This window comes from Oncorhynchus masou, chromosome 16 (assembly GCF_036934945.1).
Source record: "Oncorhynchus masou masou isolate Uvic2021 chromosome 16, UVic_Omas_1.1, whole genome shotgun sequence".
NCBI lineage: Eukaryota > Metazoa > Chordata > Actinopteri > Salmoniformes > Salmonidae > Oncorhynchus > Oncorhynchus masou.
Genome location: NC_088227.1, coordinates 8,959,383 through 8,975,938, shown reverse-complemented (window position 1 = coordinate 8,975,938; position 16,556 = coordinate 8,959,383). Strand labels below are relative to the sequence as shown.

General features: G+C 42.9%; 2 protein-coding genes and 1 pseudogene across 2 annotated transcripts; 1 reads left to right on the top strand and 2 right to left on the bottom strand.

The window, feature by feature from the left end:
- The window catches only part of LOC135557154 (cilia- and flagella-associated protein 61-like), a 39,973-nt pseudogene extending 32,154 nt beyond the window's left edge, over window positions 1-7,819 (bottom strand).
- Window positions 7,820-8,574: 755 nt separating this feature from the next.
- On the top strand, window positions 8,575-14,621 carry LOC135557422 (crooked neck-like protein 1). The gene is made up of 14 exons (XM_064990676.1): window positions 8,575-8,773; window positions 9,160-9,312; window positions 9,502-9,593; window positions 9,719-9,877; window positions 10,075-10,241; window positions 11,041-11,219; window positions 11,322-11,492; window positions 11,622-11,813; window positions 11,927-11,986; window positions 12,090-12,170; window positions 12,255-12,494; window positions 12,666-12,767; window positions 12,915-13,163; window positions 13,894-14,621. The coding sequence occupies exons 1-14, from the start codon at window positions 8,726-8,728 to the stop codon at window positions 14,443-14,445; spliced, it is 2,445 nt and encodes an 814-aa protein (XP_064846748.1). The 5' UTR covers window positions 8,575-8,725; the 3' UTR covers window positions 14,446-14,621.
- A 63-nt stretch (window positions 14,622-14,684) lies between these two features.
- LOC135557423 (N-alpha-acetyltransferase 20-like) lies at window positions 14,685-16,413 on the bottom strand. The gene is made up of 6 exons (XM_064990677.1): window positions 16,320-16,413; window positions 15,925-15,949; window positions 15,696-15,786; window positions 15,447-15,582; window positions 15,094-15,239; window positions 14,685-15,015 (listed from the first exon to the last, which is right to left on the bottom strand). Exons 1-6 carry the CDS (start codon window positions 16,370-16,372, stop codon window positions 14,930-14,932), a joined length of 537 nt encoding a protein of 178 aa, XP_064846749.1. The 5' UTR covers window positions 16,373-16,413; the 3' UTR covers window positions 14,685-14,929.
- Between the last annotated feature and the right edge of the window lie 143 nt (window positions 16,414-16,556).

Sequence of the window (16,556 nt, the reverse complement as noted above, 5' to 3'; positions counted from 1 at the left end):
CATTTGTCAAGAACACCCTCAAAAAGAATCACCTGAAATACTCCAGACCGTCAAACAACACAGGGCAAGTCTGCTTTGTGATTTGTCATGTGCAGGTAGGTATAGCGTGGGGCAGGTGCAGCTGTCCCTATTTCCTATCCCTGTGTAGATGCTGCCTAACCTTTTCTCTAACATAATGGCCGGGTGCTGTGACCATGGCACTGTGTAATATGATCCCTTATTGATAGAGAGGGAACAGGTGCTTTAAATCTGATTAATACATCTGTGCTAGACACCAGGCTTACATCACAAAGCAGAGCCTGCGTCCTAAATGGCACCCGATTCCCACAGTGCACTACTTTTGACCAGGGCCCACAGAGCTCTGGTCAAAAGTATGGGGAATAGGGTGGCATTTGCGATGCACCCAGACAGACAAAGCTGCGAGGCAGCGCTCTGCTCTCCTCTTATCTGCATGGCAGCCTGGATATGACGGTTGCCGTGTTACTAAATGGAGCTTTTAAATTGGATGGGCTGGAATGGGCGAACGCAGGTGTATCTGCAAATGCACTGAGGGCGAGGGGAGTGATGCGTGATAGACGTGACACATATAGGAAGAATTAGTCTCCGATTTAAATCTGTGATCGATCTCAGGTTAAAAAAGCACAGCAACATGTTGCATAACTGTGCTGCTCCCATTTTATGGTTCAGAACATGCTGTGAACTAAAGCTCCATTGATATTATATTTGACAAAAGGTTGAGAATATAGACTGATGTGAGAGCAGAACGTGCTGTGATTAGCAAAAAGTCAAATGGTGAAAGTGTTACCGTAGAAAGTTCTGACTTAGAATAACATTGCATTTGCAGCATAATCCAACAGAAGTGTTTCATTATGCGGATAAGGACAGGTCCAGGGTTTTGTTAGTCTGAAATGGCTTCCTTCCCTTGTCTCCTTTTGTTTTCTCCATGACCTACCTTTTATAGGTGAACAGACTGGTTAGGTTTACTTTAGACTATTTTGCTTCCACCTGTTCTGTCCAGCCAGATCAATGACCATGGAGGAAAAAGGACACAAGGAGAGGAAGATAGTTACAACTATTGAGATGTAGCCCAGGTGCGGCAGACACTGGTTTATGACAGTGTGATAAGTGGACTATGCTGCTTTACCTAGTTAAAACAGCAGAGGCAAACACTCCCAACCGTCTGTCACAGCAACCATCTGCTGCCCTCATCTATATAAATATAAAGCCCTTTAAAAATAACCTGCGAAGGTTGGGTTGGAAAGACTATTAAAGAAAGGCTGTGCATATACAATACCACTGAAACAGCTCGACAACTCATTATATGCAATGTTCAAAACTGCAATGCTGTTTGTACTTGGCACGCCTTACTCTTGATTGAATAATTATCAGTCACATAAAATCATATTATCCTTCACAATATTTTACTGTTTGACACAAATATCAGTTATAAACACTCCATGCTAAGTGGGGAATCCATCAATTTTAAAGCAGCGCCCTCTTGTGGGCATGTAAATTACTCACACTAAAGATGCTTCCTGTCTTTCTCCCTACTCTAGCTCTGTCATATCATCTCTCTCCCGCTCATTCTTTTAACCTGGAGACAGTGGGGTATTTCACATTTGCATTCCCTGGCATGTTAAAACATGTTCACCAGCTGCTGCTGTGCCCACCTGGTCCTTGGTGATCTGCTTGGTTGGTGTGTTGATGCCCAGCTCGTCCAGAGGGTAAACAATCTGGCGTCGTGGGCGCCCATGCAGTTCAGGACAGAGGTCAGGTAATGGGCACAGGAGTTCTGAGGGGAGAAGAAAAGGGGCAAAGGTCAGGTGAGGTGATACCTATGAGCTATACTATTGATGGAGGCAAGGGCGGGTGGTGACTAACAGGTGCCAAGTCTAAGGTGATATAGGATGCATTCCAAATGCCACCCTTTTCCCTATATAGTGCACTACCTTTCACCAGGACCCATAAAAGGTCTGTAAAGGGATAGGGTGCCATTTGGGAAGCAGACATAATTAGTTCAGATGAACACGTTGGTTTACACGATTTACACGCCCTTCAACGTGCTCTTGAATAGAAAGAAACCCCTTCATGGCAGGCCAACCCAATGCTCCACCATCCACTGCCCAAATGATGATTCCTTCTCCCATTAGCTTTTCCATAATTCCATAATTCTATTTACACCTCATCATCTCCCAATCTGGTGCATGTTTGTAGAAGGTAATTAGCAAGAGGAAGAGGCCTCTACACACTGAGGAAATGTCTTCTCACAGTCCAGAGAGCTGGAGCTGGCAGTCTCATATCAGCACCTGCTGCCTTAACCCCGGAGAGAGCTGCTGGTGGCTGGGCAGGCGCTATCTGGTACTGAACGCACGCACACACTCTGGAATGAGCACATTGAGGAGTAACTCAATGTGAGCTTTACGGTCCCGAGGCTGTTTCTCTCACCCTCTGGCTGTGGTAGGAGGGGTAGACTGGGTAGTAGAGGCAAGATTTGTGGGTGAGCTGCAGCGCCTCCTTCGGGAAGTGTTTGGCGTAGAGCTGGAAGATGGGGTTGAGGGCAAAGTGACATCGTTTGCTGTACTCCTCATAGCAGTGGTGGCTGAAGTAGATTACATCCGAGCCAACCATGACATCAAAACCGTCATCTATATCGAGAGAGAGAGATGTTAAGTAGTACTAAATCTATGAAAGCAAAATACCATTGAAGTCAGTCTCGCGAAGATAAAAAAAGAAAAAATTGCTTCCTAATTTCTAATAATTAAAATCCCAACTAGTTGGTTTGGAACTTTGGCCACAAACACCTGCAAGGGTGTTCCATCCTGGAAGACAGACCAAGAGAAAGAGAGGATGGGAGATGAGATATTACACATACATGTGGTTCCATTTTAATTTCCAAAGTAATTATCTGTGTTGGAGCTCTGCCATAATCATGTTTGACATCTGGGGTGTCAATCACCACTGGTAATGTGGTTTACATGGTAATTAGTTGGTTCTTTGCAAAAAACCATCAATCAATCAGTGATACTCCAAGTCTTCCAACATAATAATTGTAATCACTGGAACAGTTTTGTGTGATTGATTGATAAACGGAGACTAGCTAAGGTAAATGGAACTAGTGGTTATTGTACTCTCCTTTGTCCTATTTGCAGTTGTATGCCCTGTGTGTCTGTGACTGACCATGTCTCTGTTGACCTTGAAGAACATGTCCAGGTCCTCCAGCAGGGCTCACATGCAGACCGAGTCTCTTCACCATGTCACAGACAGCAGGCCTATCTGCAGACACTGCCAGCCTCATGTCAAATGTCCTGAGACTTCTGGGGCAGTGGTCAACAAATTGGTCGATTGCGATCGACTGGTCGATCTCCAAGACATTTCTAGTCGATCAACAAACATTTTTGTAAAAAAAACATTCCTATTTAAAAAAAAAAAATTGTGCTGTTGTCGGTAGGTGCACTTGATTCAGCAGCCCTCGAGCCGGGAAGGCAGTGTTCCCATTTTGAACCATTTCATATGTCCGAAGGTAGAACCCCGCCTACCCAGCAGGCCGAGAGAGCAAACCAAGTGCAGCTATAGGTCTACCGCTGGCCAATCAGATAGCTCAGATCACCATGTCTGCACAGTTTCCTCGAGCCACAGACAGTAAAAAGAAAACTTGAACGCACAGCAAAGTTGATACGGTGAGATTTCAAAACTTTTAAAATCAAGACTAGCGAGAGACTCAACGATTACAGCAAAGAGCTACTGTTTTGATGAGTAAGTTCATGTTTAAGTTGTTACTCAGCAGTTTTACAAACCATTAAATGCGCGTTCTCCCTACTTCCACTCACGCTACAACCTGCACGGCAGCTGCAATGAATGAGTATCGCAAAGTCTTCCGATAAGCTTGCGTTGTTATTATTGGCGGCTTGTGTCTTTTTAATATAGAGGATTATTTCGCTTTCTCTGATCATAGGGAGTAACAACATGAATTAGTACATGAGGCGGAAATAACGCAGTGAGACTTGAGTTTCGACCATCAGCTGGAAGACTGTGTCCCCTTTCTGCCAGCGGAGGGAGGGAGAGTGGAAGAATGGTGAGTCGACTGAGAGGCAGCCTCACCGCTGCTCCCTCCCTTTTTAACTGGCCACCAGTTCAGTGTTTTTTTTAAAGCACATTATCATGCTCACTCAGCTGTGCCTCACAAGTAATACAACAAATGATCTATTTCCAGTGTGATCATGTACCTACATGTTTTTCAATATAGTATAAAAATGGTCTTAGAACAACATTGGCAGGGCAATTAAATCATGGCCAAATGTAGTGATATTGTATTGGGCCTATGGCCTACTGCACAAACCTCATTGCTACAGAACTGTTTTTAATTGGTTAATGTTGCATGTGCTAACATTTTATAAGTCATGTTTTTTTTTTTTTTATCTGAGCGGTAGATCTCGCCTTGCATTTTGACTCAGAAAGTGATCTTGACTCCGAAAAGATTTTGTGATCACTGATCTAGGGCATGTCTCTCTTCAATCCCTATTAACATCCATCTCGGTTTGATCCTAAGAAAAACAATTAGATGCATGCTAAGACAATGCACTTTGTACCCAATCACATGTTTATATTACACCCACTTATAAGCAGACCAGAGCAGTGGAAGATGTAGAGCTCCTGGGGCAGACTGCTGGTGTGGTGTGGTACCACCTTGAGGAAGCTCTGGAGGAGGGGTAACTCAGGGGGCAGCTTGGGCACAGAGATGATGCAGGTCCTGGATAAGGCAAGGAGATTGGCTTCATGCTTATCACATAACCTCAGGTTCAAAGACCCTCCATAATAAGGAAATCACTATAGGATGTCAGTCATACATGGGTTTAGTAATAAGCCTTATAGAGTGTACTTACAGGGAAAGGTTTTAATATATTGGGCAGGAAGTCCACCGATCTGTAGTTGAACGAGGGAAGTGAAGTGAAACTGTGTTTCTGCCAAAGCTCTAATCAGAGCCAATATGGAGATCATAGCGATGGAACAACTGGCCAAGCAAGCTGCCCGTCTCAGTACAATGCCCGTTGGTCTCGGCTCAACTTCTCTCCTTCAAGTTACTGTCACTTTAAGCGCCTTACTCATTAATTACATGCTCATTCTCGGTGGGGAGTGACTGGCTTCCATATTCCAGAACAGCTGGGCAGTAAGGCGACAGAGAGAGCGACCCAGCGGGAGCCAACTAACAATCCCTCTCTCTCCTTCACACAGCACAAGACTGATACACACTGGAGGGCTGCCATGATAAATGAAAGGTTTCCACATATTCATAAAATGGAGAAAGACATATTAAATGTGATCACCTTTGATTCATGGGAATGTTTTTCCTCTTTATTTGTCGAAATAGTAACCCTTCTGTCAATGACTAGGTCATTAATTTGTCAATGAATTATTTAGTTATCAAATCATACTTGTGATCTTCCCCTGAACTTACCTAATTTCAAACTTCTTATTGATGACAACTAACTGAATACAGAAAACATTGGGTGTTTCTGAGACTCTTGGTTGCAGAGCCACTTCTGAATCCTGAAGCTCTGGTGGTGTTGGTGTTCCCTGGAGCTTGGCTTATACAGACGGTTGAAGGGCCCAAGCTCAAAGCACTCCTTGAGCAGCTTCAAGTTGATGTCACCACTCACACTGATGAAACCCACTGTGGTTCCCTCATTCTGTGAAGACAGTGCACAGACCGACACAGTCATTATACTGTAATTCCATTTGTAATTAAATAGATAGTATATTTCCTCTGTGAGTTTGAACACCAGTAATATACATGTGCATACTATCAACGCTGACCAAATACTTTGTTCTCGGCTACAACTTTCATTTGAGCTGTGGCCTCATTAAAGATGATTGGTTTCCAACTTAGACCTTTATAAACTGATGGTGCCACGGGGTGTGCAAATGAAAGTAAATAATGTACGATGTTCCTAAGAGGAAGATAGGACTGAATAGTACAACCCTCTTGGGCAATGTTGTGCTGTTTGTTCTCTGAACGGAGAACAGATCCTGACGTTTTTTTGTTTTTTGTTGCTAGATGTCTGAACACAATATGTTTAGTGAGAGCATGTCTTGGCAGAGTGTCAACTCTCATCTGCCATATGCTGCCTTGAACACATGTCAGCTTGAGTTGAAGGGAGGGGAGGAAAGATCTGCCATCTTCTAAGTCCCTGGGGGAATGCACCCCAGCAGGATTTCTGTGAACCAGGCAATAGCATCTGCACCGCCGCAATTACATTTTAAATGGCCTTTACCGCTCTGACAGTGGATCAGAGATTACTGATGCCAGAGATTAAAAAAAACAAAAAACTGAGACAATGTCAGCAACAACATGGCTGACTTGATCTAAAGCTTAATAATCATAAGGGCTGACGTTTTTTTTCTTCTCGCCTGTGGTTTTGGCTGAAGTTGTATTAAGGAGAAACAAAGATATTCTCATGACAACAAAGAAACACAACTTTAAACATAGCTAACCTTACAAACAGCTGAATGATTCTCCTCATCCTGAGCCTCGATGAGCTCAGCCAGGAAGTAAGGTCCATAGGATCCTGTGAGGACCTTTGTCTGCTCCGTAAAGATGTGCGAGGTTGTCATGATCCTCCACCCTGTAACGGAAGCCTCAATAATTTGCTGAACGCCACGAGCAACCCAAGGATCGCTCATCACTCACCAAAATTAGAATAGAAAAATGTGTGAACGTGTTGAAATAAACAATAAATTACTTTTTGGAATTTAGGAATTTATCATACCCGAGAACTGCAAAATCAAATTTGAGAATTTAAATCTATTGCTAAAGGGCACCTTCATATAAAGCAGGTAAAGCAAGGTACAGAATATAGGTGTTAAAATGACTATGAGGACCTGACTAGTTGGACATTTCACCTTTATTTGCAGTTTTTTCCAACTGCTTACACACAAAATCTTTTCATCTCACACGATTTTTGAAACCTCTCACTCTAAGTGCTAAACTACACACCAAATATCCAAAACCATAAGCTATTTCTCAGCCTTTGACTCAAAACACTACACACAATTCTCTACCTAAAACACAAAAATCTAACAGGAAGTGACTTGCTTTCCTTTTCCAAACACAACCAATCAACCAACTTATTCACCAGGTCACACACACACTCCTCACATTTCCAAACACTACTAGCTTAACTGATCACTAACCAATCACTGCTTTACTGTAGTATAGGCCTGTAAATAGGTCAAAGGTCAGATTACCTGTTTTGAACAATGGATGCCAACAATGGACAGAGAGCAAGAGGAGTAGGAGGGAGAAGAAGACGAAGAAGAAGAGAAGGAAGGAGAGCCATCTCTGATGAGATTAGGGCAACACTTGGTTTAACCATGAGAGAGGCTGGACTGAGAGTCCAGCCCAACTTGAGTCGAATTACAGTGGCGTCCATAATTCGAACCTTCAGAAATGAGAACAGGTATATAACTATATAATGATCGCCAACCCTATGCCCGCATGCCGCTTCTCCAGGCAATGGAGGACGCATGTGGGGACATAGAGGTTGCCTCTGTCCAAGGTTGGATACGCCATGCTAGGAGATACTGCCCTCGATGTTTGGCAAGAGAACACTTATCTTGTGATGTGGACGAAGTATTGTGGCCAGACCCAGGCCGTAGAAGAGATGAAAGCGTGATCCACATGAGCTTGATCCACAGTGTTTCCAATGGGGTGAACAGAGAAGGCAGTATGGGCCAGCACCTCATTCTTTGCATTGTTCAGGTTCACCGCCAGATTAGCCTTCTCTCCGAGGATACCAACATAGACATTGAGGCCAGGATACATTATTGTGGCTAATGTAATGGAGTGACGCGTGCAAGTTCAGGCATTCTGATATGGTAAAAGTAAACAAATGATGTATCGAAAAATCTGTCTCACCTTAAGTGTCAATATCTGTTGCATGCATTTGGCATGAGTAAGGTTAAGCATACTCCCAGTAGATGAATGACGTTTACTCTTCCAAATACTGGTACTGTGGCAGAACTGATCAGGCTATTGATCTCATGTGCATCCAATGACACTGTTCTCATCACAGTCACAGTCTTAACTTTGCCACCTGAGGAAGTTATGGTAGTCATCTTTCTCTGATTTTGGGAGAGAAAAGCAAATGAGAAGCAAACCAACTAAATTATCATCAAATCAAAATTTATTGGTCACGTGCACAGGATACAGGGTGTACACTTTGGGAATTTTAACAAAACACAACAAATGCATTTCTGTAATAGTTAACAATTCAATAGCTATGGGGTATAATATCAATAAGTGTTTACGTTTGAAGACAACTCCAGCATTCTTGTAAAATTAGCATCATGGAAACTTTTTCAAGCTCTATGTATTCTTCAGAATTTAAATCAATGATGCAAATCAGGGTGTATCTTCTTTAACGTTTAGCTAATTATTGAAACATAAAGTGTCAATACATATTTGTCCTCCTGTAATAAACGAACGAAGAAAGTAAAGGAACGTTGCTAATGGGGTTGTGGTGTGGAGGCATAGAAACAACCGCCAGTGACGTCTTGGGGTGAAGAAAGGTTACAGTTCATAGGTTAAGTTTGACGCACGTTTTTGAAGGTGTCATGGCGGAGCTCACTGGCGCTGTGAAAATATTCTAAACTATTATCTGTTCGTTGTGTTTTATAGATTCAATTGTAACAGTTGTTTCTCATTGACTCTGCCATAGTACCGAGCAAAATGGCATCCACTGCAGCAGGGAAACAGAGGATACCGAAAGTGGCTAAGGTAACAAAACATTTAAAAACAGTTAGCGAACTTGAAAGTTATTGGCTAGCCATGTCTATATGGGCCTAGCCAGGTATCAAGCTAGCTAACCACAACAAGACTTGTCCTTTGTTTTGGTACAAATGTAGTTCAATTACTTTTAGCTACTTGCGACGAATGAAAGGGTAGCTAAGCACTGCAAATTATTGTATTTAGCAAGCTAACGTAACTAACGTTAGCTAGATACTCTGACCCAAGTCAGTGTATGTGATGAAGTTAGCTAGTTACGTAATTAGCTAGCGAGTTCGAACTGTTTCCTTTTGGAACATGTACTATGTAGCTAGCTAGTATTATCTCCAATTAATTTCACCCATTCTTAAATTCATGTATTAATTTGTTTTGTGTAGGTGAAAAACAAGGCTCCAGCAGAGGTACAAATCACAGCTGAGCAGTTGCTCAGAGAGGCAAAGGAGAGGGAGCTCGAGCTTTTGCCACCGCCGCCCAAACAGAAAATCACTGATGAAGAAGAGTTGAACGATTACAAGTTGAAGAAGCGGAAGGTAAGACCCCTATGACAGTGGACACACAGGTTACACTTCACGTTTACTGTTACTTCACTTTTACTCTTGATATTCTGTTGGTCTGCAAGCCTGCCAGTTTCATCGTTTCCGATTGTCTGCAAATCCTGTGAAGAATACAGTAAATACATTGATCTAATTTAGATGCATATTGGACTCTCCTTCTCATAGGGATTTGAAGACAACATCAGAAAGAATCGTACTGTTATCAGCAACTGGATAAAATACGCACAATGGGAGGAGAGCCTGAAAGAAGTCCAGAGGTAAGCTAATGCTTGTCAATTTCACTTTGTGAAGGTGATGATTGTGAACCATACCTATTTGAAATCTGATGTGAATGTTAGATGAATTTTGACTGAGATACTTGTTGTCTAACCCCCCCGCCCAGGGCTCGTTCTATTTACGAGCGTGCTCTGGATGTAGACCACCGGAACATTGCTCTATGGCTGAAGTATGCCGAGATGGAGATGAAGAACCGGCAAGTGAACCACGCCCGCAACATTTGGGACAGAGCCATCACCATCTTGCCTCGTGTCAACCAGTTCTGGTACTGAACAACTTCACCTCCTAAACCGTTGATATCTGTTTAGAAAACTATATCTGATTGATGTGGTCACATTAGTGTTTTGATCCTCAATGAATCAGGCTCTTGCAGAATAATGACTAAAGCATGCAGAATGTGCACATTGGTGGTAAAATCTTGTTGCGGCTCATCTGTTCTTTTTCTGTTTCCCTCCGTTTCAGGTACAAGTACAGTTACATGGAGGAGATGCTGGGCAACATTGCTGGCTGCAGACAGGTGTTTGAGCGCTGGACAGAGTGGGAACCAGAGGAACAAGCCTGGCACTCCTACATCAACTTCGAGCTGCGCTACAAGGAGGTCGACAAGGCCCGCTCCATCTATGAGAGATATACCCTTTTTATGGGAAGTGCTTGAAACATTTACTTACTATGAGTTGTGGTTGCTGTAGAGTGTGTCATTAATTGACAGGTGTTTGGTTTTCTTTCTCACCTATATTAAACCAGGTAGGCTAGTTGAGAACCCCAAGATAAAGCATAGCAATTCAACACATGCAACAACAAAGAGTTACACATGGAATAAACAAAACATATAGTCAATAATACAGTAGAAAAAAATAAAACAAAAAGTCTATATATACAGTGTGTGCAAATGAGGTAAGATAAGGGAGTTAAGGCAATAAATAGGCCATGGTGGTGAAGTAATTACAATATAACAATTAAACACTGGAATGGTAGATGTGCAAGTAGAGATACTGGGGTGTAAAGGAGCAAGATAAATAAATAAATACAGTATGGGGATGAGGTAGATGGATGGGCTATGTACAGGTGCAGTGATCTGTGAGCTGCTCCGACAGCTGGTGAGGGAGATATGAGTCTCCAGCTTCAGTGATTTTTGCAGTTCGTTCCAGTCATTGGCAGCAGAGAACTGGAAGGAAAGGTGACCAAAGGAGGAATTTGCTTTGGGGGTGACCAGGGAGATATACCTACTGGAGCGCGTGCTACGAGTGGGTGGTGCTATGGTAACCAGTGAGCTGAGATAAGGCGGGGCTTTACCTCGCAGAGACTTGTAGCAGTTTAGCAATATATTACATTTATGATTCATAGCAACCTACTGTAGTGGTATTACCTTCATATTGTCATCTTGCCTGTAGAGTGCGTCTCTTTTAAAGCTCCTTAACTCCAGTGCACTTGTGATTGTCCACCCTGACGTGAAGAATTGGATCAAGTATGCCCGTTTTGAAGAGAAGCATGGCTACATCGCCCACGGGAGGAAGGTGTTTGAGAGATCAGTGGAGTTCTTTGGCGAGGAGCATGTCAACGAGAACCTCTTTGTGGCCTTTGCCAGATTTGAAGAGAAACAGAAAGAGGTATCTAAATCTGACACTTTGAACCATGTCAGTTTTATTCCCACACATTTATACTGTGGTCAACAGAACGCAACACAACTTTTCTCCCCCTTTGTCTCTTAGTTTGAGCGTGTTCGAGTCATCTACAAATACGCCTTGGACAGAATCCCCAAGCATCAGGCTCAGGAGCTCTTCAAATTCTACACAGTATTTGAGAAGAAGTTTGGAGACCGGAGGGGAATTGAGGACGTTATCGTCAGCAAGCGGAGATTTCAGTATGAGGAGGAAGTCAAGGTACGTTCAATTGAACCTGTAAAAATGTGCAACGATTTCACTCCATATAAACCATTAAAACACTATTATGGTTCAACATTTCATCCCTCTAATTGCTTTCCATTGGATTGTGTTTTGTTTCCTGTGTAGGCAAGCCCACACAATTACGACGCTTGGTTTGATTACCTACGCCTGGTGGAGAGTGATGCTGATCCTGACACTGCCAGAGAGGTGTATGAGAGAGCCATCGCCAACATCCCTCCTATACAGGAGAAGAGGCACTGGAGAAGATACATTTACCTGTGGATAAACTATGCTTTATATGAAGAACTGGAGGTCAAGGTAAGCCTGCTTCCTTTGTGTGTTTTATGGAATGGCTATAATTCTCACATTGCTATGTGTGACATTGTGCACTAAGCTGTGGATTTCAGTGCTTATTTTTGTTGAATTGGCAGGACCCGGAGAGAACAAGACAGGTGTACCAGGCATGTCTGGATCTCATCCCTCACAAAAAGGTATTGGCCGTTTGCAATCAGTGGCATGTCCTTTCTGAAATGGGACATAAACATGAATCATCAACAAATTATCATATTTGTTACTTTGCATCCTTCCTCATAGTTTACATTTGCCAAGATTTGGCTACTCTACGGACAGTTTGAAATCCGCCAGAAGAACCTTCAAGCTGCCAGGCGAGGCTTGGTAAGGTCCCTACTGATTGCTGAAGATGTATGTTTTTCATTGTATCAAACTTCTCTCTAATTTGGGCTTCTTCCTCTCCCCCAGGGCACAGCCATTGGTAAATGTCCAAAAAACAAGCTGTTCAAGGGCTACATTGAGCTGGAGCTGCAGCTCCGAGAGTTTGACCGATGCAGAAAGCTCTACGAGAAGTACCTGGAGTTTGCCCCAGAGAACTGCACCACCTGGATCAAGTTCTCTGAGCTGGAGACCATTCTAGGAGACACAGAGAGGGCCCGGGCCATCTTCGAGCTGGCCATCGGACAGCCACGACTAGACATGCCAGAGGTCAGGCTCAAACGCTCACCCAGGGCATTTACTCAGTATTGACGTTCCACTGTCTGTCGTTTAACAGGTCTGAAGACGCCCCTCAAGTGAGAAGTGTTGTCGTGAAAAGTAATGAAGGTACCTCTGAACAGTATTTTACTTTAATATATTCCATTTCCTTTTTAATCTTAGGTGTTGTGGAAGTCCTACATCGACTTTGAAATTGAGCAGGAAGAGTTTGACAACACCAGGGGCCTCTACCAGAGACTTTTGCAGCGCACACAGCACGTAAAGGTGAGAGCTGTCCCTTTAACCTTGAAGTGACCGTCTTGCTACCAACAGTCCCATGCTACAACTCACCTGCCAAACACTCACTGTGGCGCAGCAACTCCTCAAACATTTACTCGCTCATTGTGTAATTTAGCTAAATGTTACCTGCAGGTCTGGATCAGCTATGCCCAGTATGAGCTGTCCATCGATACCTCGGACCGGCTGCAGAGGTGTAGGGGGATCTTTGAGGAGGGCAACAAGGGCCTGAGAAGCTGTGAGGAGAAAGAGGAGCGTCTGATGTTGTTGGAGTCGTGGAAGGAGTTTGAGCAGGAGTTTGGTTCGGACACGACCAGGGAGAGGGTAAAGAAACTGCTGCCGGAGAAGGTGAAGAAGAGGAGAAAGCTCACAGCAGAGGACGGGGTAAGTGTCGTTTCCTTTGGTCATACCAATCCAATTCATTACCCTTGTTTGTCTTACCGAGTACTTCAACTCCTCCACGGAGTTGAGAGCAGAATATAGTTTTTCAAATCTCTGACTCGTTATGCGTCGACACTTAAAAAATGTCCATTCTAAAACCCTTACCGTGTACCTATGTTTTGTCCTCTTGTTGCATGCTTTTCTTCGTTTGCTGAAATCCATACTTTTTAATTAAACATTAATCAAATACAGACAGACTGTTTCCTTGTTGAGATACAATTGGCACATGTGTATTCACACTGGTTTCCACTAGCTTCTATAACCACAGTCACAACCTGGGCTACAAAAATATGCCTTTTCATTTGGGTTAGGCACAAGGTTAGCAGTGTGGTTAAGTTTTAAAATCAAATTTGAATAAGAAATTGTAGAAATGGGTGGGTTTTATGACTGTGGCTATAGAAGCTAGTGATAACCTTCCATGCTAAGTTGCCATCTTAGAGCAACAGCAATGATGAAACAGTCAGTGGTTGTATTTAACATTTTATTAAAAAGTATGGATTTCAGCAAAGGCACGCAAAAACATAGGTACGCAGTAAAGGGTTTAAGAATTTGCATTTTTGAATTATCGACGCATATTGAGTCAGCGGTTAGTTGGAGTCGAGGAGGTACTCAGCAAGTTTGTCATGATGTGGTTCGATTGATCACTAATTTACTTTTCATTTTGATTCAACAGTCGGATGCAGGGTGGGAGGAGTACTACGACTATATCTTCCCTGAGGATGCAGCCAACCAGCCCAACCTCAAGCTGCTCGCCATGGCCAAGATGTGGAAGAGGCAGCAACAAGAAGAAGACGACGACGAGGAGGATGAAGATGAGGAAGACGAAAACAACGGAGGAGTGGATAGAGGTAGTGGCAAAGAAATGGAGGAAGAAGATGGAGAAGAAAATGGAAGAGGGGAGAGGAGTAGAGACAAAGAAATGGAGGAAGAAGATAACAGAAGAGTGGAGAGTGATGGAGAAGAAAATGGAAGAGGGGAGAGGAGTAAAGACAAAGAAATGTCCGAAGACTCTGCATCACCATCAGAAAATCCTATGGTCAGTGAGCCTGTGCCTGAAAAAGACTCCAAAGAGAGCACATATGATGACAGCGATGATTCTGATGAAAGCAGCAGCAGCAGCAGCAGCAGCAGTAGTAGTAGTAGTGGCAGCGGTGGTAGTGATCGTGACAAAGATGGCAGTGAGAAACAGCCCAGGAAGAGCAAAAAGGATTCAGTGAATGATTAGCTTGTCTGGGGAAATGTTTTACTCATGACAAGTAGGGACAAGTTGAGTACCTCATCAGGTAATTTCTATTGCTATTTTTATTTTTACAAACACCTCTTTTATTATTGTGAATTCTTATTCCATGTTTTAGTTACTGTAGTGCAATGACAATGTAAATAAACAAACACTGATATCCATTTTTTTTTTTTTTTTGAAAATGAACCATAATTGATTGTTGTGACAAAGCAGCAGGTCCCTGGGTGAGTCAAGTAAGTAGATCATTTATTGAATTTGAATGAGTCCTTTCAATTCAATATAGCTCCAAACAGTGACTGACTCATTGGCAAAAAAAATCTTAGTTTCACAAAGGACCAGCTGTTGGATAGTTCAAAATTATGTACAATGATATTCTGTCAGCTTTCACACATCACACCCTCAAACCTAGTCCTAATCACACTTCACCAATGCAGACGAGAGAAATATAAAAGTGTCCGTGTTCCGCCGTCTATTCTATATCTTCTGGTCTGACAGGATGTGGTATAGGAACGATGGATTTCTTCTCTGTGTCGCTCGACAAGGCTTTCCTCATATCTACAAAGAGTGAGCACATGTCAACAAAATGATTGAGCTTCAGTAATGTTTACATTGATTTGAAGGGGTTCATCTTACCATAGGCGTCTTCATCCGGTTCTCCGTTGCTAGCAGAATAGTACTCTATCACGGTTCTGTAAACGCTGTAGCCTAGCTGTTTGTACATGTTCACCGCCACTTGATTGGAGACTCGAACAAACAGGTCAACAAAGAACCCGCCCTTCCTAAAACAGTGAGACATGACATAGATTAGAATAAGCCAAGAAGTATGCTAGACAACATGGTCATGTTCAGTAAGGTGCACTACAGCAAAACGGTTTGAAACAGAAAACAATAAGGGTTTATCATTTGTATTCCCCCCCCCCCGGTTTCAGTAAAAAATATATATATATATATTAAATTACACTGATCTTAGTAAAAGTCAGACCCACCTTTCTGAGATCTCCTCCAGCATCTCCATAAGCTTGGCTGCCAGTCCCAGTCGTCTGAACTCTGGGGCCACTGAGAGAGCTGTGACGTGCCCATGCCACTCTTCTCGCGCCACTGATCCCTCCGCCTTTCCCATGACTGCAAGGACAAAGTCAGAAGTGTCATTTTGATGGAGGCCATCCACAGTGTATGCTATTGCAATTTCTCTAAAGCAATCATCATATAGGATGGTACATATGACATGTACTTACTATAACCCATCAATTCTCCACCAGGGGCCTCTGCAACAATGAAGTACTCAGGCCAGTGGGCCAGGTACTGTAGGTAAAATGGGATTCCATACTGTAAAAGGAAGTTAAGGACTGCTTGTCTTCTAATATAACAAGACAAAGCCTACATTATCTGGGGTTTCCATGCATAGATAGACAGGTGGTATATTATTACAATGCCGGGGTTCAATTTGTACGTGTGAAAGGATACAGTCTCTGTTAATGGATCCAGATTGCTGTGAAGGTAGAAACAAAGTTTGAGATGTTTCATACATTCAATGCAATGACCCTGACGACGAGGGGCAGCAGACTTCAGTTTACTGTATTTATGCCTAGCTAGCCACCTTTGAAAGAGAGAGCCAGCTAGTGAGCTATTGTCCATACATTCCAAATACTGTATCTTATAGCAACAGAGTTGACTCGTTTATTAAGATAGCGTCTATGCATCTCTCTGTATGGCCAAAGAATTAGCTTCTGGCTAGCTAGCTACACTTGCAACTAGCCAACAAGCAAAATGCTATTGGTATGGTCCACTAAAACATAGGTATTGTGTAGCTAGAAGGTTAGCCTATCAACAGTATTAAAAACAAATCGAAATGAACTCACATGTTGTTGAACTTGAACAAATCATCGCACGTAAAAGCTCGTAACGTTGTCATTTTCGCTGACCATTCAACTTTAGCGTCGACCAAAACGTCGATGCCCTCTATCGTTAGGGAGGTGTCATTGACTGATTTACTGCCATCTTCCGTTTGACTGAGGAATAGCAGGCTAGAATACACAAGATATTTTGATGATGTGTGTGACCTATCTAATCAAGTTTTGTATGGGAAAGTTGAGATA

Bases quoted from the DNA above. Each gene is read 5' to 3' on its own strand.
- LOC135557422 (XM_064990676.1), top strand. From the start codon at position 8,726: ATGGCATCCACTGCAGCAGGGAAACAGAGGATACCGAAAGTGGCTAAG. The intron at 9,878-10,074 runs GTACTGAACAAC...CCTCCGTTTCAG, and splicing joins CCTCGTGTCAACCAGTTCTG to GTACAAGTACAGTTACATGG. The intron at 11,493-11,621 runs GTACGTTCAATT...TTTCCTGTGTAG, and splicing joins AGTATGAGGAGGAAGTCAAG to GCAAGCCCACACAATTACGA.
- LOC135557423 (XM_064990677.1), bottom strand. From the start codon at position 16,372: ATGACAACGTTACGAGCTTTTACGTGCGATGATTTGTTCAAGTTCAAC. The intron at 15,950-16,319 runs GTGAGTTCATTT...CTACCTTCACAG, and splicing joins TTGTTCAAGTTCAACAACAT to CAATCTGGATCCATTAACAG. The intron at 15,240-15,446 runs GTGGGTCTGACT...TCACTGTTTTAG, and splicing joins CTGGAGGAGATCTCAGAAAG to GAAGGGCGGGTTCTTTGTTG.